The sequence below is a fragment of the Monodelphis domestica genome, chromosome 1 (assembly GCF_027887165.1).
Source record: "Monodelphis domestica isolate mMonDom1 chromosome 1, mMonDom1.pri, whole genome shotgun sequence".
Lineage (NCBI taxonomy): Eukaryota > Metazoa > Chordata > Mammalia > Didelphimorphia > Didelphidae > Monodelphis > Monodelphis domestica.
Window position 1 is genome coordinate 468,332,982 of NC_077227.1, and position 24,038 is coordinate 468,357,019.

The 24,038-nt window shown below is 40.4% G+C and overlaps 1 protein-coding gene across 3 annotated transcripts in view; it reads right to left on the reverse strand.

The window, feature by feature from the left end:
- The window catches only part of SARDH (sarcosine dehydrogenase), a 150,576-nt gene that overhangs the window by 12,346 nt on the left and 114,192 nt on the right, over positions 1-24,038 (reverse strand). For all 3 annotated transcript variants that reach the window (XM_001371871.3, XM_007475250.3, XM_056812662.1), the window contains 3 exons: positions 17,775-17,937; positions 15,313-15,481; positions 3,600-3,735 (listed from right to left, as the gene is read on the reverse strand). In XM_001371871.3, the coding sequence (XP_001371908.2) occupies positions 3,600-3,735; positions 15,313-15,481; positions 17,775-17,937 (468 nt within the window). The remainder of the gene's footprint in view (positions 1-3,599; positions 3,736-15,312; positions 15,482-17,774; positions 17,938-24,038) is intronic.

Sequence of the window (24,038 nt, forward strand, 5' to 3'; positions counted from 1 at the left end):
AAAAAAATTTGAGCTGAAAGCTTGTCCTTCAATATATTTTCCTACAGAAAACCCAGGTATTGAAGATCATTCCATTGGCCTCAGAGCCTTTTCAAAGCACTGTAATCGGTGTTCAAGGTATTTGTTATTAATGAGGAGGATAATGATAGTGTTTCTCACCCTGAAAATCATTTTCAAAGGATAGGACAGACCTACTTTTCTCCCTTTTTATTTCTCTAACTATATAGATTTAGACATCCCTTTAAGTGCAAGTTTCCTTGAGAATGTGACACCAAATGTGGCCCTTAGTCATACCTGACCTTTAGGATGATTAATTTGGCAACTCTGTGGAAGAAGAATTGAAGAAGGAAGACTGCAAACCTGGAGACTAAGGAGGAAGATGTTGCAACAGAGATAATGAGGGTCTGAACTAGAATGGTGACTGTTTATATGGAGAGAAGGGAGCAGGTGGTAGAGATGTATGGTGGTAAATATGACAAGACTCAGAAACTGATTTCCTTGGGTGGGTGGGGAAGAGGAATGAGTCAAGTATAACTCAAGTTTGAACCTGAGTGATTAGGAGAATTGTGGTGCCTTTGACAAAAAGAGACAGGTTTGGAGAAGGGGCAGGTTCAAGGAGGAGGGTATTGAGTTTTGTTTTGAACATGCCAACTTGGTGATTTTTACAGTATGTATAGGAAGAGATGTTTAACAGGTGGTAGACGATATAGGCCTGGAATACAAGAGAATTTAAGGTTGGACATATACAGATTGGAGAGATGTTTGCATAGCAATAATATTTAAACCCATGGGAGCAGATGAAATCACTGAGGAAGAGACCATAGGACTGAAAAGGAATCAGGATAGAATCCTGGAGGATACGTTAAGTGGGCATGAGATGGATGAAGATCCATGGAAAGGGACTCACAAGAAACAGTCACACAGGGAGAAGGAGAACCAAAATATATTCCCTTCATGGATGCCAAGGAAGGAAAGCAGTGATCAACTATATTAAAAGGTACAGATAGATCAAAGAGGCTGAGAACTGAGAAACAGTCATTATATTTAGAAGTTAAGAGATCCTTGTTAACCTTGGAAGGGGAAGTTTCAGTAAACAATGGGGTCCAAAGCTAGAGGTTAAGTGAGTCGCTGAAGAAATGAACTGTAGGTAATAATTCTACGATTCTAACTGCATACTAACTATAGATGATCCTTTCTAGGAATTTAGCAGTGAAAAGAAGACAAGATGTGGCATGAGTTTGAAGGGACAGCAAGATTAAGTGACTGATTGTCTGAGGATGGAATATGTTTGCAGACAATTAAGAACAACCAGTAGATAAGAAGAGATTAAAAATGAGAGGGAGTGGCAGATGGGACAAACTCTTAGAAAAAAAGAGGAGGATAAAGAAAAGGGAGGTAGAAGGAAGGCCTTGGCCACCTGTTCCTCAGACATAGGAGTAAATGAAGGTCTTTTTTTTTTTAATTTATTTATTTTTTTAACTTTTTTTTTTATTTTAACATTGTTTTATTTGGTCATTTCCAAACATTATTCATTGGAAACAAAGATCATTTTCTTTTCTTCCCTCCCCCCCCCCCCACCTCTCCCATAGCCGATGTGTGATTTCATTGGGTATCACATGTATTCTTGATTCATGAAACTCTTTTTTGAGGATGTAAAAGAGTGCTGAAGAGTGGAGTAAGAGAGTTAAAGGAGTTCATGATGAACAACCTTCATTTTCTTTTTAAAAAACCCTTATCTTCCATCTTAGAATCAATATTGTGTATTGGTTCCAAAGCAGAAGAGTAGTAAGGACTTGGCAATGGAGATCAAGTGACTTGCCCAGAGTCACATAGCTAGGAAGTGTCTGAGGCCAGATTTGATGAACCCAGGACCTCCCATCTCTAAGATTTGAACCTAGGACCTCCCATATCTAAAATTGGATCTCAATCCACTGAGCTATTTAGTTGCCCACACCCCAACCCCATTTTCTTAGTAACATAGGAAGTAAGGCTATTTTCTGATGGTGGGAGAAAGCTTGTGAAGAGAAGAAACTTTTGAGGAATACCCATTAAGAGAAACAGAATAGAGAAGAATGTTTCATATGCAGCAGTGAGGGCTCAGTTCAGATTAGAGAATATAAATTTATAGAAGAACTAGTTGGAACTTAGAAATTTAATGGATGGCAGGAGTAATCTAGAGTGGAGAATTGGCTTGGTGTGAATGGTAGCAGGCCAATAGACAAGAGAATCAAAGGCAAAACTTGAACTGTTTGATTATAGGGTAAAAAAAAACATGAAAGGAGGAATATAAAGTTAGAACAGTGTTAATTGATGAAAAGAACAGAGAAGTATACAAAGATATGATGACTAATGGAAATTGAAATGCTTCTGCACAAACAAAATCAATGCATCTAGGATAAGGAAGGAAGCACCTGAATGGGGAAAACATCATTATATCAAATTTCCCAAATAAAGATTTGGTGGAATCACAAGCCATTTCTCCAAAAGATGAGGGATCAGATGACTTGAACAAACAGCTCTCAAAAGAACTGCAAACTCTTAACAACCATATGGAATAAAGCATAACAGAAATTCAATTCAAAATGACCCTGATCATTTTTTTTGGTCTTAATTTTTTGGTCTTTGGTTTTTGGTCTTAATATTTTGTTCAATTGAAAGAGCATTCATTCATTCAACCAATCAACTAAGCTCTTAGCTAACCAACATTTGTTAAAGGTCTATATGTTCAGACCACAGAGAAGAGAACTCCTCTCTCTCTCTCTCTCTCTCTCTCTCTCTCTCTCTCTCTCTCTCTCTCTCTCTCTCTCTCTCTCTCTCTCTCTCTCTCTCTCTCTCTCTCTCTCTCTTTTCTGGTGTAGTGAGGATTCTTAAAGCATTTAAAGTGATTGAGGGAAAAGACATTTATAGAACAGAGGGTAGGAGCAGTGGATGAGATTTGAAGGAACAGAGTTTGGATCACTGGTTGCCCTGGTCTTATCCTTTGACTATAAAGACTGGGATGGCATTTCAAGATATCGTTCTTTCTGAATTAGGAAAGAAGAGCTGTTATTCTCTGTCTCTGTCCTCAATTCTGACTGACTAATACAAATCCCATGCTTACAAAGTCAGTCTCTTAAAAGGAAAATTAAAAAAAAAAAACCAACTGCCAACTCAGCCCAGAGATAGAGTTTACATGAGTCATTCATGTCACTGCACCAGCTTTCCATCTTGATTTGCCTCTCCTTTTCTCTCCCTTCCTCCTTCCAGAAGAGGCCTCTGCTCAGGGCCTTATCCATCATCACACCCTGTCAGAATTGTCTTTCTCCCTACCCCCTAGCTTTTCCATAGCTAGAGCCCAGGCCCTCTGGGGAGCTGGTGGTATGGAATAGAGTGCCAGAGATTGAATGGGTATGGGAGGACTTCCAGCTCTTTCCTTCTGTGCCTTCCCTGTAGGTCTCATAGCCCTCTCTGGCTTATAATAGAAGAAGACTTAGAGGAAAAACAATTCATCTTTTCATTATCTTCCTGAGACTGAACTGTTCTTGACATCATTCTGCATGTCTCTCAGAAAGAATCTGGATTCTCAGTTTCTTAAGTTGAGCTACCCCTCAAGCACTCACCGGACCTCCCTCTGGGTTCTGGATGTACCCATAGGCAATGGTTTTATTGATGGTGAAACCAAAGTCTGCTCTCCGAATGTGGCCAACTACTTTTTCATTTCTCCAGATGGCTTCCAGACCAAACATGGGCACCTTTCTGTAAAAAAAAAAAACAAAAAAAAATATGAATTACATATTCAACAAAAATATATTGATTACTATTGTCCAATGAGCCAAGGTAGATTACAAATGTCAATAAGACCTGTTCCCTTCCCCCAGGGACTGTGTCATTCTAAAGATCTGACAATCAAGTTGTACCCAACTGTAACCCAGAGCAAAGTATTTGTAAAAGGCTATGAGAATTCAGAAGAGGATGAGAATGTCTGACAGGGGGAATTCAGGAAGGAGAGTTTCAAGGAGTAGTGGTGGCACTTGAACTGACTTTTGAAGAATGGCTGGGATTCCAACAGACAGAGATGAAGGGAAGAAGAAGCTAGAAACATCATCTATCAAAGCACAAACGAGCCTTTATTAAGTGCCCACAATGTGCCAAGCACTGTGCTAGGTGATGGTGACACAAAGAAAAAGGGAACAGTTCCTGCCCTTAGGGAACTTACTTTCTGTTAGGGGAGAGAATGTATACATCAATAAGTGTGTGGAAAACATATCTAAAATTGAATACAAAGCCAATTTGGGGGAAGACAGTGGCCACTGGGATTATCACAAAAGACTCTTCCTGAACGGTATTGTTTTGGCAGAGTTTTGAAGGCAAAAAGAAATTTTAGAGGGAAAAAGGAGATAGAACCACATTCCAGGAATGGCAGGTGGCCAGTACAAAGGTGTGGAGATGGAGTCTCATGTGTGAGGAACAGCAAGAAGTCTAGTTAGACTGCATGTGTATATATATAAAAATAAACTTTTTATAAAAATAAAAATTTCTTCTTATATGTATATATGCACACATAGGTATATCGATTCACACACAAATGCAGGCAGCTGGGTTGTGCAGTGGATAGAGATCTGGACCTGAAGTCTTCCTGAGTTCAATCTAGTCTCGGATAATTGCTAGCCATGTGACCCTAGGCAAGTCACTTAACCCTATCTGCCTTAGTTTCTTTATCTGCAAAATGAGCTGGAGGAGGAAATGGCAAACCACACCAGTATCTGTGCCAAGAAAACCCCAAAATAGAATCACAAAGAGTCAGACATGACCAAAAAATTATTTGATAATAAAACATACATATGCATACGTGTACGTAAAAATATGTGTGTGTATAAAGCTAAGAAGTGTCTGAGGCCAGATTTGAGCCTAGGTCCTCCTGACTCTAGGCCTGGTACTCATAGGTGTTCCATTTAATCTTAAAGACAATAGGAGGGGGCAGCTGGGTAGCTCAGTGAATGGATTGAGAGCCAGGCCCAGAGATGGGAGGTCCTGGGTTCAAATTTGACCTCAGAAGCTTCCTAACTGTGTGACCCTGGGCAAGTCACTTAACCCCCATTGCTTAGCCCTTACCACTCCTCTGCCTTAGAACCAATACACAGTATTGATCCCAAGATGGAAGGTAATGGGTTAAAATAAAAGGCCAATAGGAAATCATCAGAATTTATCCAGCAAGGGTGTGATATGGTCTGATTTGCACATTAGGAAAATTACTGACTTAGATGTGCTCAAAATTTTAAACTATTCTTAGGGAACATCAATTCTGATTAAAGGTTTGGTTAAATGAAGGGGAACAGATTAAAATAAGGTTAGAAAGCAAGTAAAGGAGTAGTTTGTGGGAAGTCATTTGACAATAGGGAGCCATTGAAAGTTTTTGAGCAGTGAAGTGACATAATGAGAGGATTAATCTTACAGAACAGACAGGATAAATTGGAGGGAGGGAAATGATAGAAGTAGGAAGAATAGTTAGGAGATCTATAGAGGAAAGCTTGACCATTCTGGGATGTGAAGGTATAGGTGGAAAGCAAGTTCCAAAACCGAAATTATGTTCATGCCCTCCCACCTCAGCACCCAAACCTCAGAGAAGATAGCAATGAAATAAGGCAGTGATTCTAGAAAAAACAAAAGCTCAGTAACTATGAGACAGAAAGCCTAGATTCTAGCCTGTTATTTCCAGGGTTCCCTCATTCAGGAGCCCAGACATTTTCCAAGTTCCTTTCTCTGTCTTCATAGTACTGGTGAGAGCTATCCTTTGGATACAGTGAATCTGTATCCCACCCAAGGACCCTGTCTGGTTCTAGCCCTTGCTGTGCCTCTAAGTTACCCTATAACCTTGAGGGCCTCATAGTATTGGGGTCTCAGTTTTCCATCTGAAGACTAGAGATAATAGGCCCTAACTTCCCTAACTCAAATAGCGAATAGACATTGAAAGGTATTAAAGCTAAATAAAAATTGAAAGCATTCTTTTCTTTTTGGTAACCCTGTACTGAAAGTCAAGGGAAAACAATGCCCCAATGGGAGCTTGTCTTATCTTTTTAAGATCAAGGGCCTTGGGAAAAAAAATACCCCTGGGCACAAAGCTGCTGTCCTTTCTGGTTTCCAAGTGGATTTCTGGGTGTAGAGGGTGAAGATCACCTGTCCCTCTCCTTATCAGCCTTGTACTTGTCTGAGATCTTGTTCTTGTTAAGGAGGAGGGGGTGGAGGAGGAGAGGGAAGAGAAAGAGGAAGAGGAAAGGGAGGAGGGGGCAGCTGGGTGGTTTGGTAGATTGAGAGCCAGGCTGAGAGTCTCAGGTTCAAATTTGACTTCAAATACTTCCTAGATGTGTGACCCTGGGCAAGTCACTTAATCCCCATTGTTTAGTCTTTCAGCAATTCTGCCTTGAAATCAATGTACAGTATTGAGTCTATGACGGAAGAAAAGGATTTAAAAAGAAAAAAAGGAGGAGGAGGAAGAGAAGATGGAGGAGGAGGAGGAGGTCAGGCTGAAGGACATACAAACAAGAAGGAACCTAGAGAAATTGTGGGGAAAGATAACAAATCACAGATTCTCCCTCTCTCTCCCTTCCCCCCCCTCCCTCTTTTCCTCTCCCTCTCCTTCTCTCCCCCCCTCTCTCTCCCTCTCGCTCTTCCTTTCTGTCTGTTTCTCACCCCCTCTCCCTCCCACCCTCTCTCCCTCTCTCTGTCTGTCTCTCTCCTCATCAAATTTGACACATCTTTTGAAAGGCTTCATAAAATACTGCCAGGAATCTGACCACATATGACACAGCTCTCTGGCTGTTAGTGATCCTAGGCCCACATCAGTGAAGCCCTGTAATTGCAGTAATGATGTTTTGCCTTTCTGCTTTTATTAGTATGCAAAGCCTTAGGAGAATAATCAACAGGGGCATTTGTACTATTTGTACAAGTACGAATGCTGCTAACAGCCCTCTCTTTCATGTCGATTTCTAGGTCCTATCCTCAACAGTGGCCCCAATATCCCTACTAAGGCACAGCTTGGACCATTTCTTCCTCTGCTCATAAACCTTCATTGGCTTCCACATTAACTATGGGATAAAATACCAACTCTTTAACCTTTGGTAGTTCTTGGCATTTAGAACCTCCCCCAATTTAGCTCCAAACCATGTCCAGCCTTATTTCCTATTGCCTTATAGTGTCAGAGGACCTAAGTAAGATTCATACCGGACCTCAGAAATCATCTAGGCTCACCAGTTTCTGACCAATGATACCTTCTACCACACTCTTGAGACAGGTGGGCATCTGGCCCTTGCCTGCAGACTTCCAAAGGGGCAGAAATGACTATGTCATCTAAGGTAGGTTGTAACACCTTTTGATGGTTCAGATTGTTAGGAGATTTCTCCTTAAATCTGGCTGAGATTTGCATTTCCCAGAAAAAATGCTGCTCTTAGTTTTGTCCTCTGGGACCAAACACCAATAATAGCAAGCACTGAGTCCTTTAGGGTTTATAAAGCACTTTGTGTATATCATCTTTGCATTTGATCTTCCCAACTACCCCATGAAATAAATGCTATTATTAGACCCATTAAGGATGTCCAACCAAATAGAGGCTGAGAGACTTTAGGTGATTCACGCAGCTAATAAGTATCTCAAGCAAAAACTGAACTTGGGCCTTCCTGACTCCAAATCACTCTGGCATCTAGCTACCTTAACAAATCTCCATTCTTTCATCCCTTCCAATGGTTACAGGCAGCTGTTATATCTCTTCTAAATATTCTCTACCTTCAGAATAACAGCTACAGTCCTTTCAAAGGATCCCCATGTGGCACATTCTTTTTTTTTTTTAAATCTTATCATCCATTTTAGGATTGATACAAAGTATTGGATCCAAGGAGAAGAGCGGTTAGGGCTATATGATTAGAATTAAATGACTTGTCCAGGGTCACCCAGCTTAAGTGTCTGAAGCCAGATTTGAACCCAAGGACCTCTTATATCCAGGCCTGGCACTCTATCTACTGAGCCACCTAGCTGCCCTTCTCTCATCTTATTTGTAGGGACTGCTGTCTCATCATAGATAGCTCTCCCAGAGACAGACAGAAAGAGGGCTGTGTGAATTAAGAAACATCTGAAGCCAAAGAGAAACACTTTTCCCCTCTTCTTGTTCTTAGCCTTAGCCTTCCCTTGGAGAAGAGTAGCAGTTATATAAGGAGTAAGTGGAACATCTTAGTTTTCCAAATCAAGATTGCCTGGAAGTATTAGTCTAGTTTTGAAAACATTGATTAAAATGATGCCAATCTGTTGCCACCCACAAAGGTGGAAAGAAAAACAAACAGAACCAAAATACATTTTATTCTCTTGGCAAAAATTATTATTTGCCCAGGGTAGGTTGTCACTATAATTCAAATCAATTCAATACAACACATAGTTATAAAGCATCTTGGGTATGTGAGATCCAGAGTTTTGGTAAGACATGACCTTACATGTCCTCCCAGAGTCTAATAAAAGGGTAGAATATATTTACTCTGCCAAAAGCTATAATATAAAATAATACACAATAAATATATTAAAAACTGGAAAACAAAGTACTATGTGAGGTTCAAGAGGTAGAAGGTCTTAATCCACTGGGAGTATTCACAGAAGGCTTCAGGAAGGAGTGGCATTTGAATTGAGTTTTAGAGTATGAGTAGAAATTCAAAGGATATAGAATGATGGGACAGTTCATTCAGACATAAAAAATAAGCTTGAGTAAAGGCGTGGAGGTGGGATAGTACAGGGAACTTTGTGAATAGTGCTGTTTAGCTTGAATAGGGTCAATATAGTGGAATAGACCCAAAAGAGTATGGAATACAAAATGGAATGTAGGAAATAAGGGGGTTCCAAACTGAAGAGGGTCTAAAATACTAGTATTATTGCATTAAAAATGTTTTATTCGGGACTTCCGGTTAAGATGGCGGCTTAGAGAAAGCTAAAGTTCAGATCTCCGGAAAACCCTTTCCGACCGATCTCAAACTATAAGCTCCTAAGGCGCCGAAATTCGAAACGATCAACAGCACAGACCCTGGGAACCCTCCTCCTGGACCTGGACCCGGATCAAAAGGTACAGCTCCCCTCAAAAGCCAGAACCCGAGATCACTCGGACCTCAGGGGTAGGAGCGCAGAGTCCAAGGCTCCCGGAAGCCGCAGCCCGGCCGGCTCAGAGAGCAGGGTCCTCGGAACAACAACCCTCAGGGCCTTCTACCGGAGTCCCGGTGAAAGTTACTGCCTGGGGCTTCCGCTGCAGAGAGCTGGTCGAAACAACAGCAACCCTCAGGGCGGGCAAGACAGCCTCATGGGCTGGATCCTGCTATCCAAGTCTCAGTGAAAGTCCTTGCCCTCGGAGCTTGGGGAAGCTGCAGCCCATCCCCCCCCCCGCAGGCCAACGAAACAGCCTCACGGCCAGCGATTCTGAAGGCAACTTCCGGAAAGCGAGCCGGGGGAGAGTGTGGCCTCATGGTCCGACCCTTCCATTCCAGTTCCAGTGAGGCATATTCAGTTTAACCCAGGGAAAGCTCATAGAACCAACATCTGCCCAGGACTAAAGCCTCTGATCACCAGACAGAGATAAGAAAAGCTAATCCTCCACATTCAGAGATGACAAACTCCACAGAAGCACAGAAGCCCCAAAATACCAAAAAAAATAAGAAGAAAGGGGTGACTTTGGACACATTCTATGGAGCCAAAATACAAAATACAGAGCAGATAGAAGATATACAAGAAAATTCTCCAAAATCTTCCAAAGGAAATAGAAACTCTCCACAAACCCATGAAGAATTTGAATCAGAAAGGACCAAAAAGATGGAAACCCTCTGGGAGGAAAAGTGGGAAATAATGCAAAAGAAATTCATGCATCTACAAAACCAGTTTGACCAAACTGTAAAAGAAAACCAGGTTTTAAAGCAAGAACTAATAAAGCAAAGCCAAAACACCAAGAAATTAGAAGAGAACATAAAATATCTCACCGACAAGGTGATAGATCTGGAAAATAGAGGGAGAAGATAAAATTTAAGAATAATTGGACTCCCAGAAAAGCCAGAAATAAACACCAAACTGGACATGGTGATACAAGATATAATCAAAGAAAATTTCCCAGAGATTCTAGAACAAGGGGGCAATACAGCCACTGACAGAGCTCACAGAACACCTTCTACACTAAACCCCCAAAAGACAACTCCCAGGAATGTAATTGCCAAATTCCAAAGCTATCAAACAAAAGAAAAAATCCTACAGGAAGCCAGAAAAAGACAATTTAGATATAAAGGAATACCAATCAGGGTCACACAAGACCTTGCAAGTTCTACTCTGAATGATCGTAAGGCATGGAACATGATCTTCAGAAAGGCCAGAGAGCTGGGTCTCCAACCAAGAATCAGCTACCCAGCAAAACTGACTATATACTTCCAAGGGAAAGTATGGGCATTCAACAAAATAGAAGACTTCCAACTTTTTGCAAAGAAAAGACCAGAGCTCTATGGAAAGTTTGATACCGAAAATCAAAGAGCAAGGAATACCTGAAAAGGTAAATATTAAGGAAAGGGGAAAAATGTTATCTTCTTCTTTTACTCAAACTCTCTTCTATAAGGACTACATTTATATCAATCTATGTATACTAACATGTGGGGAAAATGTAATGTATAAATAGGGGGTAAAGAAAGACCAAATAGAATAATGGTTCTCACACAAAGATTCACATGGGAAGGGGAGGGGAAGAAAACTCCTATAAGAAGGAGAGGAAGAGAGGGGGGGGAGTTACTTAAACCTCAATCTCAGGGAAATCAACTCTGAGAGGGAAAAACATCCAGATCCATTGGGATCTTGAATTCTATCTTACCCAACAAGGGTAAGGAGAAGGGAAAACCAAGGGGGGGGGAGAGGGAGAACAAAAAGGGAGGGAAAGAGAGGGGGGAGGGGGAGGGAAGAAAAAGGGAGGGACTAAAAAGGGAAACATCAAGGGAGGGGACAAGGGGCACTGATTCAAAGTAAATCACTGGACTAAAAGGTAGAGCCGAAGAAGAAAAGGTTAGAATTAGGGAAGGCAATCAAAATGCCAGGGAGTCCACAAATGACAATCATAACTTTGAACGTGAATGGGATGAACTCACCCATAAAACGTAGACGAATAGCAGAATGGATTAGAATCCAAAACCCTACCATATGTTGTCTTCAAGAAACACACATGAGGCGGGTTGACACCCACAAGGTCAGAATTAAAGGATGGAGTAAGACCTTCTGGGCCTCAACTGATAGAAAGAAGGCAGGAGTGGTAATCATGATATCTGATAAAGCCAATGCAAAAATAGACCTGATCAAAAGGGATAGGGAAGGTAATTATATTTTGTTAAAAGGGACTCTAGACAACGAGGAAATATCATTAATCAATATGTATGCACCAAATAATATAGCACCCAAATTTCTAATGGAGAAACTAGGCGAATTGAAGGAAGAAATAGACAATAAAACCATACTTGTGGGAGACTTAAACCAACCATTATCAAATTTAGATAAATCAAATCAAAAAATAAATAAGAAAGAGGTAAAAGAAGTGAATGAAATCTTAGAAAAATTAGAATTAATAGACATATGGAGAAAAATAAATAGGGATAAAAAGGAATACACCTTCTTCTCAGCACCACATGGCACATTCACAAAAATTGACCATACATTAGGTCACAGAAACATAGCACACAAATGCAGAAAAGCAGAAATAATGAATGCAGCCTTCTCAGATCACAAGGCAATAAAAATAATGATTAGTAATGGTACATGGAAAACCAAATCTAAAACCAATTGGAAATTAAACAATATGATACTCCAAAACCGTTTAGTTAAAGAAGAAATCATAGAAACAATTAATAATTTCATCAAGGAAAATGACAATGGCGAAACATCCTTTCAAACCTTTTGGGATGCAGCCAAAGCGGTAATCAGAGGCAAATTCATATCCCTGAAAGCTTATATTAACAAACAAGGGAGAGCAGAGATCAATCAATTGGAAATGCAATTGAAAAAACTCGAAAGCGATCAAATTAAAAACCCCCAGCAGAAAACCAAATTAGAAATCCTAAAAATTAAGGGAGAAATTAATAAAATCGAAAGTGATAGAACTATTGATTTAATAAATAAGACAAGAAGCTGGTACTTTGAAAAAACAAACAAAATAGACAAAGTACTGGTCAATCTAATTAAAAAAAGGAAGGAAGAAAAGCAAATTCACAGCATTAAAGATGAAAAGGGGGACAGCACCTCCAATGAGGAGGAAATTAAGGCAATCATTAGAAATTACTTTGCCAATTATATGGCAATAAATACACCAATTTAGGAGAAATGGATGAATATATACAAAAATACAAACTGCCTAGACTAACAGAAGAGGAAATAGAATTCTTAAATAATCCCATATCAGAAATTGAAATCCATCAAGCCATCAAAGAACTTCCTAAGAAAAAATCCCCAGGGCCTGATGGATTCACCTGTGAATTCTATCAAACATTCAGAGAACAGTTAATCCCAATACTATACAAACTATTTGACATAATAAGCAAAGAGGGAGTTCTACCAAACTCCTTTTACGACACAAACATGGTACTGATTCCAAAACCAGGCAGGTCAAAAACAGAGAAAGAAAACTATAGGCCAATCTCCCTAATGAATATAGATGCAAAAATCTTAAATAGGATACTAGCAAAAAGACTCCAGCAAGTGATCAGAAGGATCATTCACCATGATCAAGTAGGATTCATACCAGGGATGCAGGGCTGGTTCAACATTAGGAAAACCATCCACATAATTGACCACATCAACAAGCAAACCAACAAGAACCACATGATTATCTCAATAGATGCAGAAAAAGCCTTTGATAAAATACAACACCCATTCCTATTAAAAACACTAGAAAGCATAGGAATAGAAGGGTCATTCCTAAAAATAATAAACAGTATATATCTAAAACCAACAGCTAATATCATCTGCAATGGGGATAAACTAGATGCATTCCCAATAAGATCAGGAGTGAAACAAGGATGCCCATTATCACCTCTACTATTTGACATTGTACTAGAAACACTAGCAGTAGCAATTAGAGAAGATAAAGGAATTGAAGGCATCAAAATAGGCAAGGAGGAGACCAAGTTATCACTCTTTGCGGATGACATGATGGTCTACTTAAAGAATCCTAGAGATTCAACCAAAAAACTAATTGAAATAATCAACAACTTTAGCAAAGTTGCAGGATACAAAATAAACCCACATAAATCATCAGCTTTTCTATATATCTCCAACACAGCTCAGCAGCAAGAACTAGAAAGAGAAATCCCATTCAAAATCACCTTAGACAAAATAAAATACCTAGGAATCTATCTCCCAAGACAAACACAGGAAGTATATGAACACAACTACAAAACACTCGCCACACAACTAAAACTAGACCTGAACAAATGGAAAAACATTAACTGCTCATGGATAGGACGAGCCAATATAATAAAAATGACCATCCTACCCAAACTTATTTATCTATTTAGTGCCATACCCATTGAACTACCAAAATACTTCTTCACTGATTTAGAAAAAACCATAACAAAGTTCATTTGGAAGAACAAAAGATCAAGGATATCCAGGGAAATAATGAAAAAAAACACATACGATGGGGGCCTTGCAGTCCCTGACCTAAAACTATATTACAAAGCAGCAGTCATCAAAACAATTTGGTACTGGCTAAGAAACAGAAAGGAAGATCAGTGGAATAGACTGGGGGAAAGCGACCTCAGCAAGACAGTATACGATAAACCCAAAGATCCCAGCTTTTGGGACAAAAATCCACTATTCAATAAAAACTGCTGGGAAAATTGGAAGACAGTGTGGGAGAGACTAGGAATAGATCAACACCTCACACCCTACACCAAGATAAATTCAAAATGGGTGAGTGAACTAAACATAAAGAAGGAAACCATAAGTAAATTGGGTAAACACAGAATAGTATACATGTCAGACCTTTGGGAGGGGAAAGGCTTTAAAACCAAGCAAGATATAGAAAGAATCACAAAATGTAAAATAAATAATTTTGACTACATCAAACTAAAAAGCTTTTGTACAAACAAAACCAATATAACTAAAATCAGAAGGGAAACAACAAATTGGGAAAAAATCTTCATAGAAACCTCTGACAAAGGTTTAATTACTCATATTTATAATGAGCTAAATCAATTGTACAAAAAATCAAGCCATTCTCCAATTGATAAATGGGCAAGGGAAATGGATAGGCAGTTCTCAGATAAAGAAATCAAAACTATTAACAAGCACATGAAGAAGTGCTCTACATCTCTTATAATCAGAGAGATGCAAATCAAAACAACTCTGAGGTATCACCTCACACCTAGCAGATTGGCTAACATTACAGCAAAGGAAAGTAATGAATGCTGGAGGGGATGTGGCAAAGTAGGGACATTAATGCATTGCTGGTGGAGTTGTGAATTGATCCAACCATTCTGGAGGGCAATTTGGAACTATGCCCAAAGGGCGACAAAAGAATATCTACCCTTTGACCCAGCCATAGCACTGCTGGGTCTGTACCCCAAAGAGATAATGGACACAAAGACTTGTACAAAAATATTCATAGCTGCGCTCTTTGTGGTGGCCCAAAACTGGAAAACGAGGGGATGCCCTTCAATTGGGGAATGGCTGAACAAATTGTGGTATATGTTGGTGATGGAATATTATTGTGCAAAAAGGAATAATAAAGTGGAGGAGTTCCATGGAGACTGGAACAACCTCCAGGAAGTGATACTGAGCGAGAGGAGCAGAACCAGGAGAACATTGTACACAGAGACTAATACACTGTGGTATAATCGAACGTAATGGACTTCTCCATTAGTGGCGGTGTAATGTCCCTGAACAACTTGCAGGGATCCAGGAGAAAAAAACACCATTCATAAGCAAAGGATAAACTATGGGAGTGGAAACACCGAGAAAAAGCAACTGCCTGAATACAGAGGTTGAGGGGACATGACAGAGGATAGACTCTAAATGAACACTCTAATGCAAATACTATCAACAAAGCAATGGGTTCAAATCAAGAAAACATCTAATGCCCAGTGGACTTACGCGTCGGCTATGGGGGGTGGGGGGGAGGAAAAGAAAATGATCTATGTCTTTAACGAATAATGCTTGGAAATGATCAAATAAAATATATTTAAAAAAAATGTTTTATTCCAATTGTGGAGTTGACAAGGAGACTGTATGCAAGGAATGTTTCCCAAATACAAACAGTTGTGAGTAGGAATGGTGGGGAGGGGGCTCAAAAGGACTTACTTGTCAACAGTAAAGCAGACCAGGCGTCTAAGGAGACCAGAAGCCTTCTGTTTCTCTAGGGCTTCTCGTCCCAAAAAGGGAATGTTGGACTTCAGTTTGCAGGTAAAAGCCAGCCCTGCTTCCAGTGGGGTATCATCAGAGCGAAGATCCGCATGCCAGTGTCGGTAGCCTGCAAGGGATGCCTTAGGTTATCACAGTTAAGGGTAGCAAGACTCACCCAGTACATAGAGATCATGAACTGCTTCCTATACAGTATGGTTTCAATCAATCAGTCAACATTTATTAAGTGTCTGTTATGTTCCAGGCACTGTGCTAAGCTCCGGGAATACAAAAAGAGGCAAAAGATAATTCCTGTCTTCAAGGAGTTTGCAATCTAATTGGGAAGACAGAATGCAAACAAATATATAGATATAGGTATAGATATATACACACACAGCAAGCTATATAGCAATCAGTCAATCCAACAAGCATTTATTAAATACCTATTTTGTGCCAGGCACTTTGCTAAGAGCTAAGTACGAAAGTACAAAAATACAAAATACAGTCCCTGCCCTCAAGGAACTTATAATATAATTGGGAAGACAGCATGCAAACAACTATATAAATATAGATATATAGATACACACAGCAAGCTCTATAGCAATCAGTCAATCACTATGCCAAAGACAGCCCCACCCTTAAGGAACTTGCAATCTAATTGGGAGGACAACAAGTAAGCAAATATATTCAAAGCAAGCTATATACAAAATAAATAGGAAATAATTAAAAGAGGGAAGGAACTGAAATTAAGAGACATTAAGGAAGGCTTCCTGTAGAAGGTAGGATTTTAGATGGGACTTAAAGGAAGCCAGGGAGATCAGCAGTCAGAATGGAATAAGGAACCTCTTCCAGGAAAGGAGGATTGACAAAGAAAATGCTCAGTGTCAGAGGGAAGGAGTGTCTTGTTCATGGAGCATCCATAAGGTCAGTGTCACTGGACTGAAGAGTACATGTTGTGGAGTAAGGTATATGAAGACAGGAAAAGTAGGCTGTGACTAGGTTAGAAAGGGTCTTGAAAGCCAATTAGAGCATTTTGTATTTGCTCCTGAAGGGAACAGGAAGCTACTGGAGTTTGTTGAGTAGGAGGGTGATATGATCAGACCTGCACTTTAGGAGAATCACTTCAGTAGCTGAATGGAGGATGGAGTGGACTGGGGAGAGACATGAGGCAGGTAGACCCACCAACAGGCACTAATGGCAGCCACTATGGCACTAATCCAAACATAAGGTAATGAGGGCTTGCACCAGAGTGGTGGCAGTGTCAGAGGAGAGAAGGGAGTGTATTGGAGAGATGTTGCACAGGTGAAATCTGCAGGTCTTGGCAAGAGCTTGGATATGATATGGGGGTGAGAAGTGAGAGACAGTGAGGAATCCAAGATGATTCCTAGCTTGGGAACCTGAGGGACTGGGAAGAAGGTATTGCCCTTGATGTAACAGAAAAGATTAGAGAAGGGGGAGGCTTTATGGGAAAAGATAATGAAATCTGTTTTGGACCATTGAATTTAAGATGTCTTCTGGGCATCCATTTCAAGATGTCCAAAAGACAGGTGGAGATGAGAGTAATGTTAGCCTCCTCTGAATCATAAAATCCATATCCCTGGCCTATAATGGCACTGCTTCTATTTTGTACCTGTTTGGAAATTCATACCATATATATATATATATATATATATATATATATATATACATTACTACTTGGGCTTATAAAACAAGAACTGTGGTTTGGGGGCATAGAGTGGGGTGTGTATGGTGGGGGTGGGGGACTCATTATTTCTAGAAGGCCTCTGTTAGAATCTATCTATATAGCCTAGAAAAGAGAGGTTTCAAGGTTTGGGACTGGAAAAGCCTTCTGTAGCCCGCTGCCACTAAAATATCTTGAGCAAATCAATACCCTTCTCTGTGCCTCAGTTTCTAGTTTGCTTTTTTTCATCTTTAAAATGAGAGGATTAGACTAAGTGGCCTCTAAGACTTCTTCCATCTCTAATATTCTATGTTCTTAGATTCATTTGAACCCTAACATTCTATTTTTTAAACTTCTTTCTAGTCCTGATGTTCTCTGATTCTATTATTCTATCTGAAGGCATTTTAAAAAATCAGCTTAGCTAGTAATTGCCTTGAGAGACACAGAGACTCTGAGATTGGGGGGTGAGGGAAGAAGAGATACAGGTCTGTTAGTTTCACTGAGGAAAGAGGGTAATATGGCCATGATAAATATTGAGCATTTGTATGTGTCAAGGGACAATATAGAGCAAAGATCAAGCTAGGAAATGTGAGACAATATCCAGACCAGCAAGGGAACCAGAAAGCCAAATGGTGAAGTCAGAATTGTTATATATCACAATGGTACCTTGCAAAAGGTCCAGACTTGGGGATGAGGGCCCCTGGGTGTGGCAGAAAGTTCCAGCATTAGAACAAACACCTACCTTTCTCAATGCTCAAGGAATCAATTGCCCGATAGCCTGCATTGATGATGCCATGCTTGGCACCTGCTTTCATCACAGCCTTATACACAGGTACACAGGAAGCCTTGGGGATGTGCAGCTCCCAGCCCATTTCCCCCACAAAAGACAATCTCATGGCTTGAACCTGTGAGAAGAACAAGAGGTCAGTTCTCATCCTTCTCAGTTCTACCTCTTTTTTTTTTAATCCCCTGCTCCCTAAATACATTTCTGTGATAGAATCATGGAATAGCTAGGTGACACAGGTAGAACCCTGGGCCAATAGTCAGGAAGACTCAACTTCCTGAATTCAAATCTGGCCTCAGATACTATCTAGCTGTGTGATCCTGAGCAAGTCACTGAACCTGTTGACCTCAGTTTTCTCATCTGTCAAATGAGCTAGAGAAGGAAATGCTAAACCACTCTAGTATCTTTGCCAAGAAAACTCCAAATGTAGTCACAGATTCAGACATAACTAAAATGACTGAACAACAACAAAAATAAAATCAAAGTGTCAGACTAGAAAGGAATTCCAGATGTCATATAGTCCATTCTTCTAATTTTAAAGCTGAGAAAACTCAACAATAGAAATGACTTGCTCAAGGTCACCCTGGGAGTTAGTGGCAGAAACTAGAACCAGGGGCCAGGCATCCTAATCCCTATTCTAGTGTACTTTCTCCTTCCCTGCCCATACAGATTGCTGAGAACATGGAAGTGAAGCTCAAGACACTTCTCTTTTTGCTTCCCCCTGTGGTATTCAATGTCTTCTGTTCTCAGTATTAAAAGCTGCTCCCAGAAAAGGATCAAAACTTTTCACCTGAAGGTATAAATGAGCAACAAAGAGATTTCTGTTACCTCTCCCAGGAGGATTTGCATTTCAAGCAAGGTCAAAACCTCAAGTCAAAAGGAATGATTCTTTAATGGCAGAAATTCACACATTGGCAAGTGTGGTGTGAGCAGGTAGAAGGGAAGTATATTTGGAGAAAGAACCTTCTCTATGTCCTTGAAGTGAGATGACATATGGGGAGCACTTGGAAAAGCTCACATCCTAGGATCATAAAGTTATGCTAATATGGGTACACCAGTCTACAGAGGGAGTGGATGCCTTAAGTAACTGCCCTTTTCAAGAATGATGCTGGGGGCAGCTGGGTAGCGCAGTGGATTGAGAGTCAGGCCTAGAGATGGGAGGTCCTGGGTTCAAATCTGTCCTCAGACACTTCCCAGCTGTGTGACCCTGGGCAAGTCACTTAACCCCCATTGCTTAGCTCTTACCACTCTTCTGCCTTGAGACCAATACACAGTATTGATTCCAAGATGGAAGGTGAGGGTTTATTAAAAAAAAAAGAATGATGCTGATAAAACTTTGAGGGCCATGCCTAGAGCAGAAGGGAATTTTGATTTTAGCCACAGCTGGCAAAGACTAAATTTACTAAGAAAGACAGCTTCTTGAGAATCTCAATATGAGAAGCTCAAGGTACTTTTGCTATAGTTTTGCTAGGAATGAAGAAGATTGAGGGTAGATAGTACAAACTTGAAAACACAGCTCTTTCCCTCAAGGGACATGCAATCCAGCTGCCATGACTAGCCACACCACGGATAATTCAATAAAATGTCTCTCTATTTCTTCACCATTTCCTAATAAGCCATCATTTTTCGTATTGGCTTGAAGACATTCGAGATGAGATGTGCCCAGTGGGTACAGCCCAGATCCATCCAGAATGGGAAAGATAAGTCTTGAGCTGGTAGAATCTCTCAGTGTATGGGGTGTCCTATAAATCTATAAATGTAGGATAATTCCAGTTTCTGTACAGGGGCATATTCTAGGGGCAGAACAAAATGGAGCTAATATATAGGGCCTTAGGGTGGTGACTTTCTCAACTCGATACATGTTTAGACTGGTGTTACCTAAAAACTGAGCCATCAGCTGGCGCTTCACAGCCCCCAGGAGGATCCACAAGCTAATAGTGTTCAGGCAGCCAAAGGGCAAGAGGGCTTGTGCTTTGCGATCTCTGTTGTTCATAGCTGGAGCGATGAATGAATAGCAAAGAGTAAGATCTCCTAGACTGTCAGGGACGCTAATTCCATTGTAAACCTGAAACTCTAATCGAATGGTACCTGAGGAATTGGAGTCTGAAAGCTTTTGAAACAGCACAAATTTGCTCTGTGCTTGCATTTGCTGAGGTCTTTTGAACCTCCAAATTGAAACAGAAACTGTACTTATGACATTTCTCTGCATCTGCTGTGCAGGCCTTGGGTTGTAGATAAGGATTGCCTTGTCAACTGGGTTCTAATTTTAGATGGCCTATGAGGGAGAGCCAGGCTGCCAAACCCATCTCATTTCCTAGCAGGAAAAATTAAAAATTAAAAAAAAAAAAACCAAACCATGTATTAAATGGCCCAATAGTTCCTAATTCGCATTCAGCTGGACTCTTCCCACAGTGTTAACTAGAGGCATTGTTAAACTCTGGTCTCCATTTGGAAGGGAGAATGAGGCTGTTTGTTATTGGTCCCTGTTATTATACAAAAAGAGAGTAAGACAGTATACGCATTACTCAAAACTCATTTGGAGCCTGGGTGACCAGGACAAGCTGATTGATGTTGATGACCTTGGTGAAATACAGAGGGGAGCATCAACGCCTGGTGGCCATCAGAGGAAAGAGGAGACACTATATGGGATTTTCTCATTCTCCAGGAGCAGGAGAAACTAAAGAAATAACAGATGTGAAAAGTGATTTCCAAAGTGTAAAAGATCCAAGCTAACAAGTGAGGTATTCTTGTAGACGAGGCCAAGGGGCAAGTGACTGAAGTTGAGAATTCTGTCTTCACACCTTCTCTGAAAGGGGATTAAAATACTAATGTAACAATGCCTTCATTTTACAGATGGAGATTCTGAGGCACAGAGGAGGGAAAGCTGAGAGAACAGATTGAATAAGAGACAGATCCAACAAGGTGCTGAGAAGAGACAGTAACATACAGCTGTGCCTTCGTTTTTTTGCAAAGGGAGAAGGCTGAGCACTGGGGAAAATGGACGACCTTGTGCTTTCTAATTCTGTGACATGGAATTGATCCCACTTTGTGGGTCTCTTTCTCCATATGTGTCACCAGAACTCATTCCTTTCCAGACTCACATGCGGTCATGTGGGAAATGATCCGAACGCCCCAGAAGAAAAGCTTCATGAGTCAAATCCTGTTACAACAAACATCACTGTTTGCAACCAAAATGTCTGAGCCTGAGATGATGGCCCATGTATTCCAAGTGATATAAGGTGCAGAAAAATTCCAGATGGCCAAAGAATTCAGACAGTCCTTAGAGATGAATGGATTTGACTTTGGCCTCAATATTGACCCAAGTAATTGTCACCATATAGTCTTTATTAGTTCCTAATGGTTAACAACTAGGAACTGCTAACATCTGGTACTTTTTTAGTGGTCCCTTTCTTACTCTAGAAGGAGGTTGTACCTGAACATAGTATTATTAAACAAGGAGAAAACCTGAGGGGAGAAGGGGGAGAATAAATCAAAATAAAAAACAACCAATGTTGAGAGGCAGCCAGGTGATTCAGTGGATGGAATGTCAAGACTGAATTCAGGAAGAATCACTTTCCTGAGTTCAAATCTGGCCTCAGACACTAAAAAACAAACAAAACTAGCTGGTAACCCTGGGCAAATCATGTAAACCAGTTGGTCTCAGTTTTTTCATCTATAAAAAGAGCCAGAGAAGGAAATGGCAAGCCATTTTATGTTTGTTGGCAAGAAAATCCCAAATGGGTTCATGAAAGGTCTGAAATGATTGAACAACAACAACAACAATGTTCAGAAGATGATACTTTAATTTGGAGTTGCTGGTGGTCACAAGAGTCAGAATGAAAAGGTTGAAACAAGGGCAGTAGAGGCAGGAAGCAACAGGTGATTTGCTCCTACTGACCAGACCCTCATTTGAGTGGTATGTTTAGTCCCATGTGCCCCATTTTATCAGGTTGATTTAACTTAATCATGTATAAAAGGGGCAACTAGGTAGCACAGTGGGTAGAGCACCAGAATTGGAGCCTAGAGGTTCTTGGGTTCAAATATGACCTCAGACATATCATACCTATATGACCCTGGGCAAGTCACTTAACCCCAGTTGCTTACCTTCTACGGTCTTGAAACCAATACTTGTATTGATTCTAAGCTAGAAGATAACAATTAAAAGCAAACAAAAAAAATGTACTATATACCTACTTTGTACATGGCTCTTTTGATACAAAGACAAAAACAGAGCAACTACTGGGGATAAATAATAGCAACGAAGTCTAGGAGAAAGATGTGTCAAATTTGGAGTCAGAGGACATGGTTTCAATGTTGCTTCTTTCACTTAGGTGGTCTTGGGCAAGTCTCTCACCCCTTTGGGGCCTCAGAGTCCTCATTTGTAAAATGAAGTACTTGGACTAAATGACTTCTTAAGTCCTTTACAGAACTAAATCTATAACTCTTTGATACTATGATCCCATATTTCATGAAGGAGAGAGTGGTAACAATTGCAAAGTGATAAAAGTCTTATGTAGAAATTGGTACTGGAGTTGTTGTTTGAGAGAATCTAAGGATTTCACGAGCAGCTGGATATCACAGTGGAATTAAAGCCAGTCCCGGAGTTAAGAAGACTCAATGTCCTGAGTTTAAATCTGGTTTCAGACACTTACCAGCTCTGTGACCCTGGGCAAGTCACTTAACCCCATTTACCTTAATCTCCCTATCTCTAAAATGAGCTGGAGAAAGAAATGGCAAATCACTCCAGTATCTCTTGCCGAGAAAACCCCAAATGGTGTCACAAAGGGTCAGATACAACTGAACAACAACAACAAGGATTCTGGGAGATAGAGGTGAAAAGGGTAAATTCCAGGCACAGGGGACAATACACCTGAGCGGGAGATAGAAAGTCATGCAAAGAAAGCAGCCAACAAATCTGCCTGAGTAGGACAAAGAGTATATGAATGAGACTAATACAGATGACTGTGATGGGACTGTCGGGGCCCCTAACCAGATAGGATGTGTTCAGAATCCAGATGCTAAGGGGACCTGAAACCAGGCCACGATGAGGAACAATTGAAGGGATTAGGAATGTTAAACCTAGAGAAGAGATGACTGAGATGAAAGAACGGTTACTGTCTTCAAATATTTGAAGGCCTATGCAGGAAGAGGAGTAGCCTTTTTTTCTATTTGATTCTAGAGGACCCAACTAGAAACAAAGGGTAGAATTTTAGGGAAGAGAGATATTTTTTAAAGTAAAATAGAAAACAGAAAAATCCAGAAAAAAACCCCTTCCTTACAATCAGAGCTGTTAAAAAATGGAAAGGTTGTCTTATGAGGTACTTGAGTTCTTCATAACAATAATAATACTTCACTTCTTTATAGTGCTTTAAGGTTTATCAAGTGTTTTCTTCACAATAACTCTGAGAGATAGGTAGCACAAATATCACCATCCCCATTTTATAGCTGAAAAAACCAAGGTTCAGAGAGGTGAGGCAACCTGTTCTAAGCAGCATAGCTTAGAAGCAACAGAGCTGAAATTTGAATACTAAAGACGCCATATCTCCCATTGGGAATTTGATGGAGAGAATGACTATATTGGGTAGATTAACATCTAAAGTCCCTTCCAACATTAAGGCTCTTTAATTCGGAGATTACATGACTCATCCCCCCTTCCACAGCAAGCCTCCAATGACTGTAGAGAAAGATGCTTGGCAAAGATTGTGCAAGGCAGATTATTCATGGCACCAAAGTCTTTTGGCACATAATGCTGTTAGGCACACAATGGCTTTTCTCTGAAGCATTGGAAGGATGACAGTATATCTCCTTTGCTTTGAAAAAAGTAACTGTGGCTGGTGCAAAGAGCATTTAGAATGGCCTGGCCGACTCCTTTCCATAAGATTGATCAAAGGTGATCAGCTTAAAAGAAAAAGAAACATCTTCTCTGGGAAATCTTAGAGAAATTTTTAAGTTTAGGATGGTATGTCATCGGGATCAAGTTTCTAGGGTTTGAAAACTTTTATAAAGTGAGTTGGGTATAGCTAGGTGGCTCAGTGGATTGAGAGCCAGGCCTAGAGAGGGGGGATCTTATGTTCAAAACTGGCCTCAGATATTTCCTAGCTGTGGGACCCTGGACAAGTCACTTCACCCCCATTGCCTAGCCCTTGCCACTCTTTTACCATAGAGCCAATACTTAGTATTCATTCTAAGATAGAAGTTAAGAGTTTAAAGAAAAATAAATAA